The sequence below is a fragment of the Ahaetulla prasina genome, chromosome 3, assembly GCF_028640845.1.
Source record: "Ahaetulla prasina isolate Xishuangbanna chromosome 3, ASM2864084v1, whole genome shotgun sequence".
NCBI lineage: Eukaryota > Metazoa > Chordata > Lepidosauria > Squamata > Colubridae > Ahaetulla > Ahaetulla prasina.
The window spans coordinates 229,859,564-229,874,947 of record NC_080541.1 but is presented as its reverse complement, the minus strand read 5'-3'; the positions used below and the strand labels follow the sequence as shown (position 1 = coordinate 229,874,947).

The 15,384-nt window shown below is 47.5% G+C and overlaps 1 protein-coding gene across 1 annotated transcript in view; it reads left to right on the top strand.

Annotated features, from left to right (window-relative positions):
* The first annotated feature begins 3,075 nt into the window (after positions 1-3,075).
* The window catches only part of CDK5RAP1 (CDK5 regulatory subunit associated protein 1), a 28,580-nt gene continuing 16,271 nt past the window's right edge, over positions 3,076-15,384 (top strand). The window contains exons 1-6 of the mRNA XM_058177764.1: positions 3,076-3,188; positions 4,489-4,807; positions 6,720-6,823; positions 10,216-10,250; positions 13,754-13,854; positions 15,042-15,252. Of these exons, the coding sequence (XP_058033747.1) occupies positions 4,513-4,807; positions 6,720-6,823; positions 10,216-10,250; positions 13,754-13,854; positions 15,042-15,252 (746 nt within the window). The 5' untranslated portion in view covers positions 3,076-3,188; positions 4,489-4,512. The remainder of the gene's footprint in view (positions 3,189-4,488; positions 4,808-6,719; positions 6,824-10,215; positions 10,251-13,753; positions 13,855-15,041; positions 15,253-15,384) is intronic.

The following is a 15,384-nucleotide window of genomic DNA, read 5'->3' as shown; positions in this document are numbered from 1 at the left end:
ACCGTTCTTCATATGTTTTAGCCTCCAGTCCCCTAATCATCTTTGTTGATCTTCTCTGCACTCTTTCCAGAGCCTCAACATCTTTTTTGTATTGTGGCTACCAAAACTGAATGCAATATTCCAAGTGTGGCCTTCCCAAGGCCTTATAAAGTGATCTTGATTCTATCCCTCCGCTAAAGCAACCTAGGATTCCATTGGCTTTTTGATGGCTGCAGCTCATATTTAAGGATCCACTAGGACTCCAAGTTCCCTCTCATAATTACTACTATTGGGCCAGATATCATGATTGTAAGTGTGGGTTAAATTCAGGGGTGAAATGCTACCGGTTCGCACTACGAACCGGTAGTGATAAAAACTACAGGTTTGGGCGAACCAGTAGTAAAAAATGCTTTAAAAAAGTTTTTAAAAGGTTCCGACGATCGCCTGGTACAGCTATGCTCGTCAGAATCTTTTTTTTTTTAGTTTTTTAAAGCATTTTTTTTTACTACGGGTTCGGGTGAATAGGTAGTAAAAATGCTTTAAAAAGTTAAAAAAAAGTTGGTCATGCCCACCCAGTCACATGACCCCCCCAAGCCACGCCCACAGAACCGTTAGCAAAAAAAATTGCATTTTACCACTGGTTAAATTACAGTCGTAAGTTAAGGACTACCGATCCTACTTTTCTGTTCTGCATCATTTCTAAGAAATTAAACTTATCAAATTAATGCTCTAGAAAATCTACTCATCCTGGTTAGAGAGTCATCAACCCATTTTATGGATTCCTACAACCTACCGACCCATTGTGAGAATTTTTAGATCCAAATATATTTTATTCTTTATACTGTTTCCATCTTCCCTTAAAATATTAACAGCATCCATAATGGCCTGAGAATCAGTTAATCAAATTATCAAACTTCCTCAAACCCTGAAATAAGTTACTGTACCTACACCTAATCCACATATCAAAGGAGAAGGTCTGCAAACACAACCAGAATTAATTAAACTGTCTCCCAGAGGAACTGTGTGTTCACAAGAATACACACACACACACACCTCAGCATGTAGACACCTCCACACCCCGGACAAGCTCCCCCTATATACCAATTTCTCCTGTCCCTAAAAGCAAACAGTTCTGCTTTGAGGAATAACTATTTCCTTTTTCCTCACAGTTGTCTGGATCTCATTTTTATTTATTCTTGTGCAACCCCAGCTCTAGTTGGAACCTCAGATTCTTCTTCTAACCCAATCAAATGGGTCTGATCCCTTCTGCCCTGATTCAGTATTAATCCTATGGGCACTTAAATTAAACCAATGACCTCCAGGAAATGTCTGTTCTATATTAACCCTGCTTTGCCCTTCCTAGTTTTGCACACCAGTTCCTTTGGTTGCAAAGATGCTACACTAGTTGGACGGGCCAACTTGGACCCCACTTTGGAATGTTGCATCCAGGAACAATAAACAAGTGGAACGGCTTCCTCCATAAATTGTGGGAGCTTCATCACTGGAGGCTTTCAAGGAGAGATTGGATAGCCATCTGTCAGGAATGGTATAGGGTCTCCTGCTTGGGCGGGGTCAGGGTTTGGACTAGAAGGACCTATAAGGCCCTTATAGGAGATAGGGCGGTATATAAATACGATCAAATAAATAAATAAATAAATAAGGTCCTTTCCGACTGTTAATCTGTAATTTATTTATTTATTTATTTATTGTTTAAATTTCTATACCGCCCTTCTCCCAAAGGACTCAGGGCGGTTTACAGCCAAAGTAAAACAATTAATACAAAAATTAAAACCAGTTTAAAAAGGAAAATTAAAATTGGCTGAACACTTAAAACCAATAAAACCCCATTATTAAAACCCCATTAGGCCAGTCCTGCACGATGAAAAAGAATTGTTTTCAGCTCGCGTCGAAAGGTCCGGAGATCAGAGAGTTGCCAGATACCTGGTGGTAGCTCATTCCAGAGGGTTGGTGCCCCCACAGAGAAGGCCCTCCCCTGGGGGTCGCCAGCTGACATTGTCTGGCCGACGACACCCGGAGGAGACCCTCCCTATGGGAGCGCACTGGTCGATGGGAGGTCGCCGGTAGCAGCAGGCGGTCCCGTAAGTAACCTGGTCCTATGCCACGGAGCGCTTTAAAGGTGGTAACTAACACCTTGAATTGCACCCGAAAGACCACCGGGAGCCAGTGCAGCCTGCGCAGGAGGGGTGTTATATGGGAGCAACGAGTCGCTTCCTCTATCACCCACACGACCGCATTCTGAACCAGTTGGAGCCTTCGGGTGCTCTTCAAGGGGAGCCCGATGTAGAGAGCGTTGCAGTAGTCCAGACGGGAAGTAATGTAATGTAAAGTCATCTGTAATCTGCTCCATCACTGGAGGCTTTCAAGAAGAGATTGGATTGCCATTTGTCAGAAATGGTATGGGGTCTCCTGCTTGGGCAGGGGGATGGACTAGAATAGGGGTCTCCAACCTTGGCCCCTTTAAGACTTGTGGACTTCAACTCCCAGAATTCCCTGGCCAGCCATGCTGGCTGAGGAACTCTGGGAGCTGAAGTCCACAAGTCTTAAAGGGACCAAGGTTGGAGACCCCTGGTGTAGTGGATCAACCAGTGCAGTGGGGCACCTAACAGAGCAGTATTTTCAAGCGCTCAGCCCCTTTAAGATGTGTGGACTTCAACTCCCAGAATTCCAAGCTCGGCAAATACTGCTCTACACACCCCCATTTCCCGACTGAGGAATTCTGGGAGTTGAAGTCCATACTTTTTTATTTAATTTATTTTTGTCACAACAGTACACATACTTCCATCTCAAAGGGGCTAAGCGTGAAAAACACTTCTCCAGCCCTCCTGCTTTCTAGGGGTCGAAGCCCACCCCTCTAAAAACTCCCAAGGTTGAAGAAGAGTGAAAGAAAGAAAGAAAGGGAACACCAGGCAGGAAGGTTAGAGATCGGAACGTTGCTCCGCGGACAGCGTTTCCAAAGGGGGACACTTTGGGCGATGCACCCGCAGCGCTAGAGGCGCCCACGTGATCAGAGGCTGAGCCGCGCTACTGTATGAGGCGTTGGCTCCTCCCCCCCGGAAGTCCCTCTGCACTTCCGGTGTCCGTCACTGAAAAGGCGCCTCCGATCGTCCACAGCCGTCTCCGGGGTGGTGGGCTGAAATCTCCCCGTCTCTTGCCTCTGGTGGGGGGCGCCGCTCTGACGGGCAGCCCCGGTAAGAGCCCCCCCCTCTTCCGCCCCTTCTTTGGATGGGGGTTTACCGGGGAGACTTGGGGAGGGGGCGTTGGGGGGGGTTCTCCGCCCGAAAAGGTGGGATAAAATGAATAATAATAATTTAATAAGTGGATGAATGAATGAAAGGAGGCTGAGGGGCTCCAGGCCGGTACCTTTCGGCCAGGCTACCTCACAGGGTTGTTGTGGGGGGGGAAGAGGATTAGGGATCTTCTGCGCCTATAAAGGGGGAATAATATATGCCTGTATCTGTATGTATGTATATGTGTGTGTGTGTGTGTGTATATATATATATATTCATTCCACATTTTTAGGCGCAGAAGATATATCTTCTATTTTATAGGATGTGTGTGCATGATACTACAAAATGATATATACGTATAAAATATATGGTTTTAATATTACAAACTTATATCTATATATGAATTTTTATATTTGTGCTCATGTGTATATAAATATAAAATCATGTAAAAGAGGCAGGAGGATTAGGAATGTTCCTTACCTAAACTTTGGGATGTCTATCCTCCCCCCCAACTCTCATCTATCTATCTATCTATCTATCTATCTATCTATCTATCTATCTATCTATCTATCTATCTATCTATCTATCTATCTATCTATCTATCCCATCCATCCATTTATCCTCTCTCTCACCTATCAATCTCTCTCATCTCTACCTATCCTCTCTCTCATCTATCATCTATCTATATCTACCTACCTACCTACCTACCTACCTACCTACCTACCTACCTACCTACCTACCTACCTACCTACCTACCTACCTATCTATCTATCTATCTATCTATCTATCTATCTATCTATCTATCTATCATCTTTTCTCTCCCATCCATCCATCCATCCATCTATCCTCTCTCTCTCTCGCCTACCAATCTCTCTCATCTCTACCTATCCTCTCTCTCATCTATCTATCTATCTATCTATCTATCTATCTATCTATCTATCTATCTATCTATCTATCTATCTATCTTATCTATCTATCTATCTATCTATCTATCTATCTATCTATCTATCTATCTATCTATCTATCTATCTATCTATCTATCTATCCCTCTCCCTCTCCCTCCTTCCCTCCCTACCATAACTTCCAATCCAATCCCTGTGAGGTGGGTTAGGTTGAGAGACAGACTGGCTCATTCATTCATTCATACTCTCCATTCATTCATAGCACTTTTCAAAGCGATATCTCTCGCCCCCTCCCCCCTCCATTTTGTTTGTAACACGCCTTGCAAGAGAGGACTGATCATTCTAATCTGTTGCTTTAGGGAGCAGGGGGGCCTCGTGCCAAGATGCTGACTTTGCGTGGTGCTCTGGTCTGCCCGAGGCCTCTGTGTTGGTCCGTGCGCTCAGGATTCCGGGCCTGGCTTTCGACCTGCGCTCAGGATCCTGGGACCCCTCTCCAAAAACAAAGAAGTGAAGGAAGCCTTGAAGATTTCCGCTCCAAACTGGCAGGGGGTCCATCTCTGCAGCATTTCTTGCAATCGGCTGCTCCTGTCAAGGATGCCCACCGCTTGCCAGCTGATTTCTTGGAAGACCCCGCCCCTTACCTTGGACCCATCAGCCTGGCAGATTCCCCAAAGAAAGGTGAGTACGGCTGCTCCACCACACCTTTCCTGAGATGCTACACAAGGGCTGACTTAATGTTGTATAGGGACATTTTTTGGGAGACAATCTGTGTCCTCCTGTGCAAGCACGGTGAGTTTGCTCATGACAAAATAGTTCCCTCACGATGAAACAGCAGTCTGGCCCCAAGCACAGTTAAACCTGGTTTGAATTTGGATGGATGGGAGACCACCAGGAAATCCTGAGGTTGTAGATTAGGTCACGGAGTCCCACAATGACAGTGTCAAGGTGTCCTTGTTGCTGCTAAGAAAACTGTCCTTACGGTTACCAAAAGTCGAGTTGGATGGGAACTTTTATTCTAGATAGGTTGAGTTGCAGGTATTGGGTGGGTATCTCCTCTGTGAGAAACGGGCATTTCTCCAGGGACGGGCAGGGGTCTCGGCCCAAGGGAGCTGCTTACAATTCTACAGGTAGTCCTCGACTTACGACCACAATTGAAGCCAAAATTTCCATTGCTAAGTGAGACAGGCGTTCCGTAAGTTTTGCTCCCGTTTTTACAACTTTTCTTGCCACAGTTGTTAAGTGAACCACCGCAGTTGTTAAGTTACGGTTGTTAAGTGAATCTGGCTTCCCCGTGGCTTTTGCTTGTCAGAAGGTCGCAGAAGGGGATCACGTGACCCCGGGACACTCTGATCATCATGAATACAAGTCAGTTGCCAAGCGTCCTAATTTTGATTGCATGACCGTAGGGATGGTGCAGCTGTCATAAGTACGAACCAGTTGGCAAGCCTCTGGATTTTGATCACGTGACCATGGAGACGTTGCAGTGGCCGTAAGTGTGAGAAAGGTCACTAGAGGAATGTTGTAAGCCAAGGACTACCCATATGGAGAAAGGAGCAACCGCCAAAATGAAGGGCACAACTATTCAGTGCCCTCTGCCTCAAGGAATCTCTCCTCCTTCACTACCTCCTTCACTTCCTCCTCCTCCTCCTTCACTTCCACCTCCTCCTCCTCTTCCTCCTCCTCCTCCTCCTCTTCCTCCTCCTCCTTCACCGCCACCTCCTTCACCACCACGTCTTCCTTCTCCTCCTCTACTTCCTCCTCCTCCTTCACCACTTCCTCTTCCTCTTCCTCCTCCTCCTCCTACTTCCTCCTCCTCCTTCACCACTTCCTCTTCCTCCTCCTCCTCTTCTACTTCCTCCTCCTCCTTCACCGCCGCCTCCTTCACCACCACCTCTTCCTCCTCCTCCTCCTCCTCTCCTTCCTCCTTCTCCTTCACCACTTCCTCTTCCTCCTCCTCTACTTCCTCCTCCTCCACCACTTCCTCTTCCTCCTCCTCCTCTTCTACTTCCTCCTCCTCCTTCACTGCCGCCTCCTTCACCACCACCTCCTCCTCCTCCTCCTCCTCTTCCTCCTCCTCCTTCACCGCCACCTCCTTCACCACGTCTTCCTTCTCCTCCTCCTCTACTTCCTCCTCCTCCTTCACCACTTCCTCTTCCTCCTCCTCCTCTACTTCCTCCTCCTCCTTCACCACTTCCTCTTCCTCCTCCTCCTCTACTTCCTCCTCCTCCTTCACCACTTCCTCTTCCTCCTCCTCCTCTTCTACTCCTCCTCCTCCTTCACCGCCGCCTCCTTCACCACCACCTCTTCCTCCTCCTCCTCCTCCTCTACTTCCTCCTTCTCCTTCACCACTTCCTCTTCCTCCTCCTCTACTTCCTCCTCCTCCTTCACCTCTTCCTCCTCCTCCTCTTCTACTTCCTCCTCCTCCTTCACTGCCGCCTCCTTCACCACCACCTCTTCCTCCTCCTCCTCCTCCTCTACTTCCTCCTTCTCCTTCACCACTTCCTCTTCCTCCTCCTCCTCTTCTACTTCCTCTTCGTCCTTCACCACCACCTCCTTCACCACCTCCTCTTCCTCCTCCTCTGCCTCGTAGTCTACCTGGAGACCTACGGCTGCCAGATGAACGTCAGCGACACGGAAACCGCCTGGGCCATCCTCCAGCGGAGCGGCTATCAGAGGACCAGCAACCTGGCAGAGGTACTCAAAAATCCAGGCTGGGCACTTTCCCGCAGAGGCCTCAGCGGCCGGAGTAACAGGAGCACCAGTTCGACATGCATTCATTTGTTGCCCTGCCCCAGACAGACCCAGTGCACAATCTGGGGGTTGAGGGGTCCTTGGTACTCTCGGGGCTTATTTATTTTTCCTTGTAGACGTTTCACGATCCTACTGGGTAACATCGTTGGCGCTAGAAGGGAGCAGGGTTTTCTAGATGCTAGTGGCTTGTCAGTATTGGTGGGAATGTTACTGGTGGTTCCTTGATTGTTTACTGTTAGCTTGTTTGTCTGTGAGTGGTTTTTTTGATTTGGAAAGCCTCTTCCCTCTAGCAGTCAATGCCCAGATGAGCAGGAGGCTTGCACCAAGATCACTACTAGACCAACAATCAAGAAGTAAAATTTTAAATGGTTTTAAATGATTTAGTTGTGGAACCTTTGTCATGGTCAGATCATTTTCTCCTTCATCTAGACTTTCTGACCGCTACCCACCATCGCAGGGAGACGGAACCAATGCGTTGGTTCCGTCCCAGGCGCCTGATGGACCCGGAGAGGTTCCTGACGGAGCTTGGGCCGTTTCCCGAACACCTGTCCCACGACTCGACTGAAGAGCTAGTTGCGGCCTGGGAACGGGCCGCGGCTGGAGCTTTGGACCGTGTCGTGCCTTTGCGGCCTCTGACCCGGCGTCGGTCTCAACCAGCTCCTTGGTTCTCCGAGGAGCTGAGGGAGATGAAGCGCCGGAGAAGACGCCTAGAGAGTGCCTGGAGATCCAGCCGCCTGAGGTTGACCGACACTAGTTAGGTCCTATAGTAGGACCTACCTAGTGGCAATGAGGGCTGCGGTTGCCCACGCTTCCTCCTCATTGCGCCGGCAGATAACCGCCCGCCGCCTGTTTCGGTGACCGCTCGCTCCTCCAACAGGAGGGGCGGAGGACCCCTACAAGGGCGTGCCGAGGAGTTTAACGGTTATCTATACGACAAAATCGCTCAGCTTCGGGACGGATTGGATCAAAATTGGGTAGATCCAGGCGAGGGTTCCGAGGCCCGCCTTGTTGAGGTGGTTTGGGATGACTTTGATCCTGTGACTCCGAGGACATGGACAGGTTGCTGGGCAGGCTGAACGCCACCACATGTTTATTGGATCCGTGCCTCCTGGTTAGTACTGGCTACTCAGGAGGTGACACGAGGCTGGCTCCAGGGATTACAAATGCTTCTCTGCGGGAGGGGTCTTTCCCGCTGCCTTGAAAGAGGCTGTGGTGAGACCCTCCTCAAGAAGCCTTCCTGGACCCAGCTGTTTTAGGAACTACCGCCAGTCTCCAATCTTCGCCACGGCGAAGGTTGTAGAGAGTGTGGTGGCATGTCAGCTACCCCAGTACCTGGATGAAGCTGTCTATCTAGACCTGCTCCAGTCCGCTTCCGCCCGGATACAGTACGGAGACAGCTTTGGTCGCTGGTGGATGATCTCTGGAGGGCCAGGATAGGGGTTACCTCTGCCCTGGTCCTATTAGACCTCTCAGCGGCTTTTGATACCATCGACCATGGTATCCTGCTGCGCCGGTTGGAGGGTTGGGAGTGGAGGCACCGCTTATCGGTGGTTCTCCTCCTACCTCTGATCGGACGCAGACGGTGTTGACAGGGGGCAGAGATCGACTCCAAGGTGCCTCATGTGTGGGGTGCCGCAGGGGTCGATTCTCTCACCCCTCCTGTTCAACATCTATATGAAGCCGCTGGGTGAGATCATCAGTGGCTTTGGGGTGAGATACCAACTGTACGCTGATGACACTCAGCTGTACTTTTCCACCCCGGGCCACCCCAGTGAAGCTGTCGAAGTGTTGTCCCGTGTCTGGAAGCCGACGGGTCTGGATGGGGAGGAACAGGCTCAAACTTAATCCTCCAAGACGGAGTGGCTGTGGATGCCGGCACTGCACAGTCAGCTGCAGATGCGGCTGTCTGTCGGGGGTGAATCATTGGCCCCGATGGAGAAGGTACGCAACTTGGGCGTGCTCCTGGATGGCCGGTTGTCCTTTGAAGACCATTTGGCGACCGTCTCCAGGAGAGCATTTTATCAGGTTCGCCTGATCCGCCAGTTGCGGCCCTTCCTGGACCGGGATGCCTTATGCACAGTCACTCATGCCCTTGTTACCTCTCGCCTGGACTACTGCAATGCTCTCACATGGGGCTCCCTTGAAGAGCACCGGAGACTTCAGCTAGTTCAGAACGCTGCGCTGGTTATTGAGGGAGCGCCTCGAGCTCCCACATAACACCTATCCTGCGCAGACTGCACTGGCTACCTGTTGTTTTCCGGTGCGCTTCAAGGTATTGGTTACCACCTTTAAAGCGCCCATGGCTTAGGACCGGCTATCTACGGGACCGCCTACTGCCGGCTTCTATCTCCCATCGTCCGCACGCCCCACAGAGAGGGACTCCTCAGGGTGCCGTCAGCCAAACAGTGTCGACTGGCGGCCCCCAGGGGGAGGGCCTTCTCTGTGGGGGCTCCTACCCTGTGGAACGAACTTCCCCTCGGACTTCGACAATTACCTGACCTTAGGACCTTTCGCCGCGAACTTAAAACTTATTTATTTCATATGGCTGGACTAGCCTGATTTTTATTTTTATTGGATGGGTTTTTAAAATTGTGTTATTTTATAGGGGAGTATGTTTTTTAACGTTTTGGGCATTTAAATTAGTTTTTTAAGGGTTGGTTTTAAATTATTGTGTGTATTTATATTTTATCTGCCTGTTCACCGCCCTGAGTCCTTCGGGAGAAGGGCGGTATACAAATTAAAATATTATTATTATTATTATTATTAAAACAATATTCCAATCAAGGAAGCAGCAACCCTGGTGATATTAACCAGTTGGGTCATGAAACGTCTGCAAGAAAGCCACCAAGCTCAAAGAGCGCCAAGGACCCCTCAGTCCTCCTCCTAAACCCCACTCCCTTTAGCATTGATGATGTTCCCTAGTTGGGTCATGAAACGTCTGCAAGAAAACAACCAAACTCAGAGAGCACCAAGAACCCCACTATTCAGCCTAACATCCTGACAGAATCAAATCATGTCTCGTGACACAATAATCCATGCTGTCACAAAATTCAATTTATTATTATCAATACGATGATGTCATAAATTTGGAGAAACAGGTTCTGGTTACCTTTTTCCGATCCCCAGATAAGATAAGCTTAAATGCTGGACATACAGTAGATTTTTTTGGTTTTTTGTTTTGCTGAAATAAGAGCTTTTTAAGGTTCCTTTTATCAGGCAAGGCGGCCACTCTTGGGTAGATGTGGGATATTCGATCCCAGAGAAGGAAATCTGTTTCTTCCTTCCCCTGTTTGTCTTTAACAATTCTTTCTCCCCCTCCTCCCTCTCTCTCCTAGGCTGATGTGGTTCTGCTTGTCACGTGTTCCGTCAGGTAAGACTGAGATGGTAATAATTCTAACACACAGTGCCATTCACCCCCCTCTTTTTTTAAAAAAATTTTTTTTATTTGCATTTATATCCCACCCTTCTCCAAAGACTCAGGGCGGCTTACACTATTTCAAGCAATAGTCTTCATCCATTTGTATATTATATACAAAGTCAACTTTTATTGCCCCCAACAATCTGGATCCTCATTTTACCTACCTTATAAAGGATGGAAGGCTGAGTCAACTTTGGGCCTGGTGGGACTTGAACCTGCAGTAATTGCAGGCAGCTGTGTTAATAACAGACTGTCTTAGCAGTCTGAGCCACCAGACTGAGGCTGATGCTGTTTTAGTCTCTTGTCTGGAGTCTGTGCCAGCTTTTTTCCCTTTGGCTGGAAGATGCAACGATAATTCTGCTACTGGATTGTATTGTCATTTTCTTGGATTAGGAATATTTACCGTATTTTTTGGACTCTAAGACGCACCTAGATTTACAGGAGGAAAACAAAGTTTTTGGCCTCCTCTTGTTGCGTTTTCGCCCTCCCCGGCCCCCAGAAACATTCTGCAGTGCTCCGCTTTGCCAAAAATGGTCCCAGAGTACTTCTGAGGGCCAGGGAGGGCAAAAATGCGACACACGGAGGGTTCAGGAGCCCAAAAATGGGCCCATATTCGGTCTATAAGATGCACCCAAATTTTCACCCTCTTTAGGGGGGAGGAGGGGAAAATGCATCTTATACTCTGAAAAATACGATATTTCTGATTATTTTAATATGTGTAAGTTGTAAAGTGTCTAGAGAGGTTTCAGAATGAGATGGACAGCGAATAAATTTAATAAGGGAATAAATAAGCTCTGTTTATTAAACTTGTATGCTGCACATCTGGCCAAAGGCAATTCTTGATGGCTAATGGACATTTTGCCCTTGTATGTTCTCCGTCTCTGCACCCCAAACCAACCATCTCCAGCCTGGCATCTTGGCACTGACTCCTTTGGAGTTGCAATTCTGGCAGATCTTGTCAGAGTCACCTTGTAGGGGGGGATGGGCACCATAACAATTTAATAAATAATCGCAAATTGGGAGGCTTCCTGATTGAGGATGGGCAGCTCGGCTGAGCTCTCAGATCTTTGCAAGAAACCCACGGCCCATCGGTCCCGGGTAGGTGGGAGGCAGCTTAAGGGGAGATGCTTTGAACTAACAGTGATTGCGACAAGCTGGTGTTTGTGGCAATCCACTTACAAGTAGTCCTTGACTTCCAGCAGTTCGTTTAGTGACCGCTCGAAGTTACGACGGCACTGAAAAAAAGTGACTTAGGACAAATTTTCACACTTAACGACCGTTGCCACATCCCCACAGTCATTTGATCAAAATTCGGACCCTTGGCAACTGGCGCACAGTTATGACGGTTGCTGCATCCCGTGATCCCCTTTTGCGACCTTCTGACAAGCAAAGTCAATGAGGAAAGCTGGGTGGATTTGATTTAAATCAAGCCGATTTAAACCACGATCTAAGTCACTAGTAAAAAGGCTTGATTTAAAACAACTCGATTTAAATCTTCACTTTTAAAGAGCAGCTATCATCTCTGTCCCACAGAGGCTCCTCCTCTGACCCGCTCTTGACTCACCGACAGTCCCAATATTGCAGAATCTACAGCCTCCTCATGTTACAGCAGGGGTCTCCAACCTTGGTCCCTTTAAGACCTGTGGACTTCAACTCCCAGAGTTCCTCAGCCAGCTTTGCTTTGCTGGCTGAGGGACTCTGGGAGTTGAAGTCCACAAGTCTTAAAGGGACCAAGGTTGGAGACCCCTGCGCTACAGAACTAAGCTCCATGTTGTGAGATATAAGACCCAAATATTTTAATCCTCACAATTCATAAACAAGTCTGGTTCACAAAATCAAAGGTTTATTGGAGATAAAAATGAAGAAGAATAAAAAGCGGTTGCAAGCAAGGCCTCTTAGATCCTCCCCAAATGGATTGAGTTCAAAGAGCGCAGTTTTCAAGCTACACATTTTATACTCCTACACAATGCATGCCACGCCTAAGAAACTCTCCGCTAATCCCCCTTCTTCTACTAAGTCATTTCTTTAAGTCATTTCATCTTCTAAAGCAGTGGGAGTCAACCTGGTCCCTACCGCCCACTAGTGGGCGTTCCAGCTTTCATGGCGGGCGGGAGGGGTTTTGTCCGATACTGAAGCACTTTCCTTTTTTTAAATTTAATTAACTTTTTAAAAAAATTTCATAGCATTATTTAAAAACATTTTCATTAGGTTTTCATAAAATTCCCCGTGACAATTTAAATTTCTGAAAATATACTACTTGTATCGCCTGCACATAAGTTTAGTTCATATTATGTAAGTGAAACTAAATGGCGCTATAGTACGACCGCAAACAAAAGAGCCTCGTCCCAGAATAGCTCACGCATCTCCCCCCCACACCACCCAGCTGTAACAGACAAGCAGAGCTGGTAGCCGGTGCCCCCCCCCCAAACCCAATCCACAATGCGCGAGCGGCATGCGCAGACAATGATACATGGCGCATTACTGTGGACCCGGTGGGCGGTTAGAAAATTTTACTACTAACAGAGATACAAAAGTGGGTGGTAGGTATAAAAAGGTTGACTACCCCTGTTCTAAAGGGTAGACAATTTCATGACAATTTCTCAGGAGGAACAGATACCTTATCTTGTTTACTAGTAGCTTCGTCCTGGGCGGGCTTTCCTATCTAACTGAATTGTGGCCTTGACTTGGACGTAGGTTCCTGTCCTCTAAGACAGATTTTTAGCAGGTCATCCCGTATTGCTTCACTGAATACAATTTGTGGTCATTTTACGACCGTTAAGAACATCATAGCTTTTTAATCACAGCTGTTTTATAACACTTTATAAAAGAGTAAGTTATTATTCATTTCCTTCAATTTCATGCTGAATAAACTAAATTATTAATGTATCTTAAATAGAAAACTATCTTTAGATTTTTACTCCAAAAGCATTTTATTAAAATAAGTTAGATAAAAATAAAAAAAAATCCAATTTAAATTTTTTAAAAATCCAATATTTTTTTAAAAAAATTCATCGATCGTTATCCACCCTAGAGGAAAGCCAGGTTTCCTTAACAACTGCATGCTTCACTTAACAACCATGGCAAAAAAACCCCACAACCCAGTCATAAAGTCTGCACCATTCAGCTAACTGTGCAGACTGGACAGCCACTTGTCTGGAATAGTATAAGAGTTCCAAACTTGGGAACTTTAAGACTTGTGGACTTCAGTCAGCTGGCTGGGGAATTCTGGGAATTGAAGTCCACAAGTCTTAAAGTTCCAATGTTGGATACCCCTAGCATATGGTCTCCTGCTTGGGTTGGTGAGGGGGTTGGACTAGAAGACCTCCAAGGTCCCTTCCAACTCTATTATTCCGTTCCGGATTTCCCACTTTCCCTCCTTCTTCTACCTGGAGAAAAGTTTTTTAGTGACTCTTCAGGCCTGGTCAAAGTTTCATCCATTTTTCATTGCTTGGCAGGGAGAAGGCCGAGCAGACGGTCTGGAATCGCCTGCGGGTGTTCAAAACTCTCAAGACGAAACGGCACCGTTCGCGGGGGTCTCTGCGGATCGGGATCTTAGGTAACAGGAAGGCTCATAGCAAAGGATCTTGCGGGAAGGGAGACCACCTGGGAGCATCTGAAAACGAGGGAAGGGACGGTAGATGAACTCCCCACTTTTTCCTGTGGAGGTTGATTTCTCCTCAAGGGTGGGAACCTAGGACTGGGATCAGTGGTTAGGTCAGGTCAGGGGTCTGCAAACTTGGCTCTTTTAAGACTTGTGGACTTCAACTCCCAGAGTTCCTCAGCCAGCAAAGACTCTGGGAGTTGAAGTCCACAAGTCTTAAAAGAGCCAAGTTTGCAGACCCCTGGACCAGGTCTTTCAAAAGCTGGAGCTACCCATAGTTAGAAGTAGCCTCACCTCGATATCCCAGGTTAGTGGTGAAAGCACCAGGCTAGAAACTGGGAGACCGTGAGTTCTAGTCCTGCCTTAGCCGTGAAAGCTGGCTAGGTGACTTTGGGCCAATTACTAGGAGACAGTAAGTTCTATTCCCCAGTTGGGTGACATTGGGCCAATCACCAGAAACCATGAATTCTAGCCCTGCCTGGGGCATGAAAGCCTGCTAGGTTTAGCTGGGAAAGCTGGCTGGATTTTAGGCCCATCACCAGGAGACGGTGAGTTCTAGTCCTGCTTTAGCCATGAAAGCCAGCTAGGCGACTTTGGGTCAATCACCAGGAAACGGTGAATTCTAGTCCCACCTGAGGCACGAAAGCAGGCTGGGTGACTTTGAGCCAGCCCAACCCACCTCACAGGGCTGCTGTTGTGAGAAAAATAGGAGGAGGATTAGGTATGTTCGCTGTCTTGAGTCATTTATAAAAATAATAAATGTGGGATAAAATGCTAATTAAGTATATTTTTTTGATAAGTGTTCACATGCAAAGGTGTAAGAAATGGATGAATAAAAATCTAAATAAGAGTAATAGAATAACTTGTGTTGAAACAAGTGTCAGAATGTTTTGAATTCTCCCCTGCAAATGGGAAATTTTTCAGCTGCAAGGGCTTGCTTGCTGTTACTTTTAAAAGTATTAAAAAGTGGTTCCCCCCCCCCTTGCTAGACCCAAAGAAGTTCCATCTTTTCTGCAGCTCATGGTTTTGAGTGTGTAAAATCTGGTTCGTGGCAGGGATGAGAAATCACGTGGCGTCTCCAGATCAAGATTTCCTGCCTTTCTTTTCTTCCCTTCGGCTCATGCTTCGGTGTCTTCTTGCAGGCTGCATGGCCGAGAGGCTGAAGGAGAAGATTTTGGACGAGGAGAAATTGGTCGATATTGTGGCTGGCCCAGACGCTTACCGGGACCTGCCCCGGCTCTTGGCGGTGGCTGAATCTGGCCAACAGGCGGCCAACGTCCTGCTGTCTCTGGACGAGACCTACGCAGACATTTTGCCCGTCCACCTCAACCCTGGCGCCACCACGGCCTTCGTGTAAGGGGAAACCCGGTTTGTTGCTGCTTTCATCCTACCTGGAAGCCAGGAAGATAGAAAGTGTCAGAGATTGATTGATTGATTGATTAATATATACATAGTTCATGTTTCTTAACTGCCCATCTTCCTTGG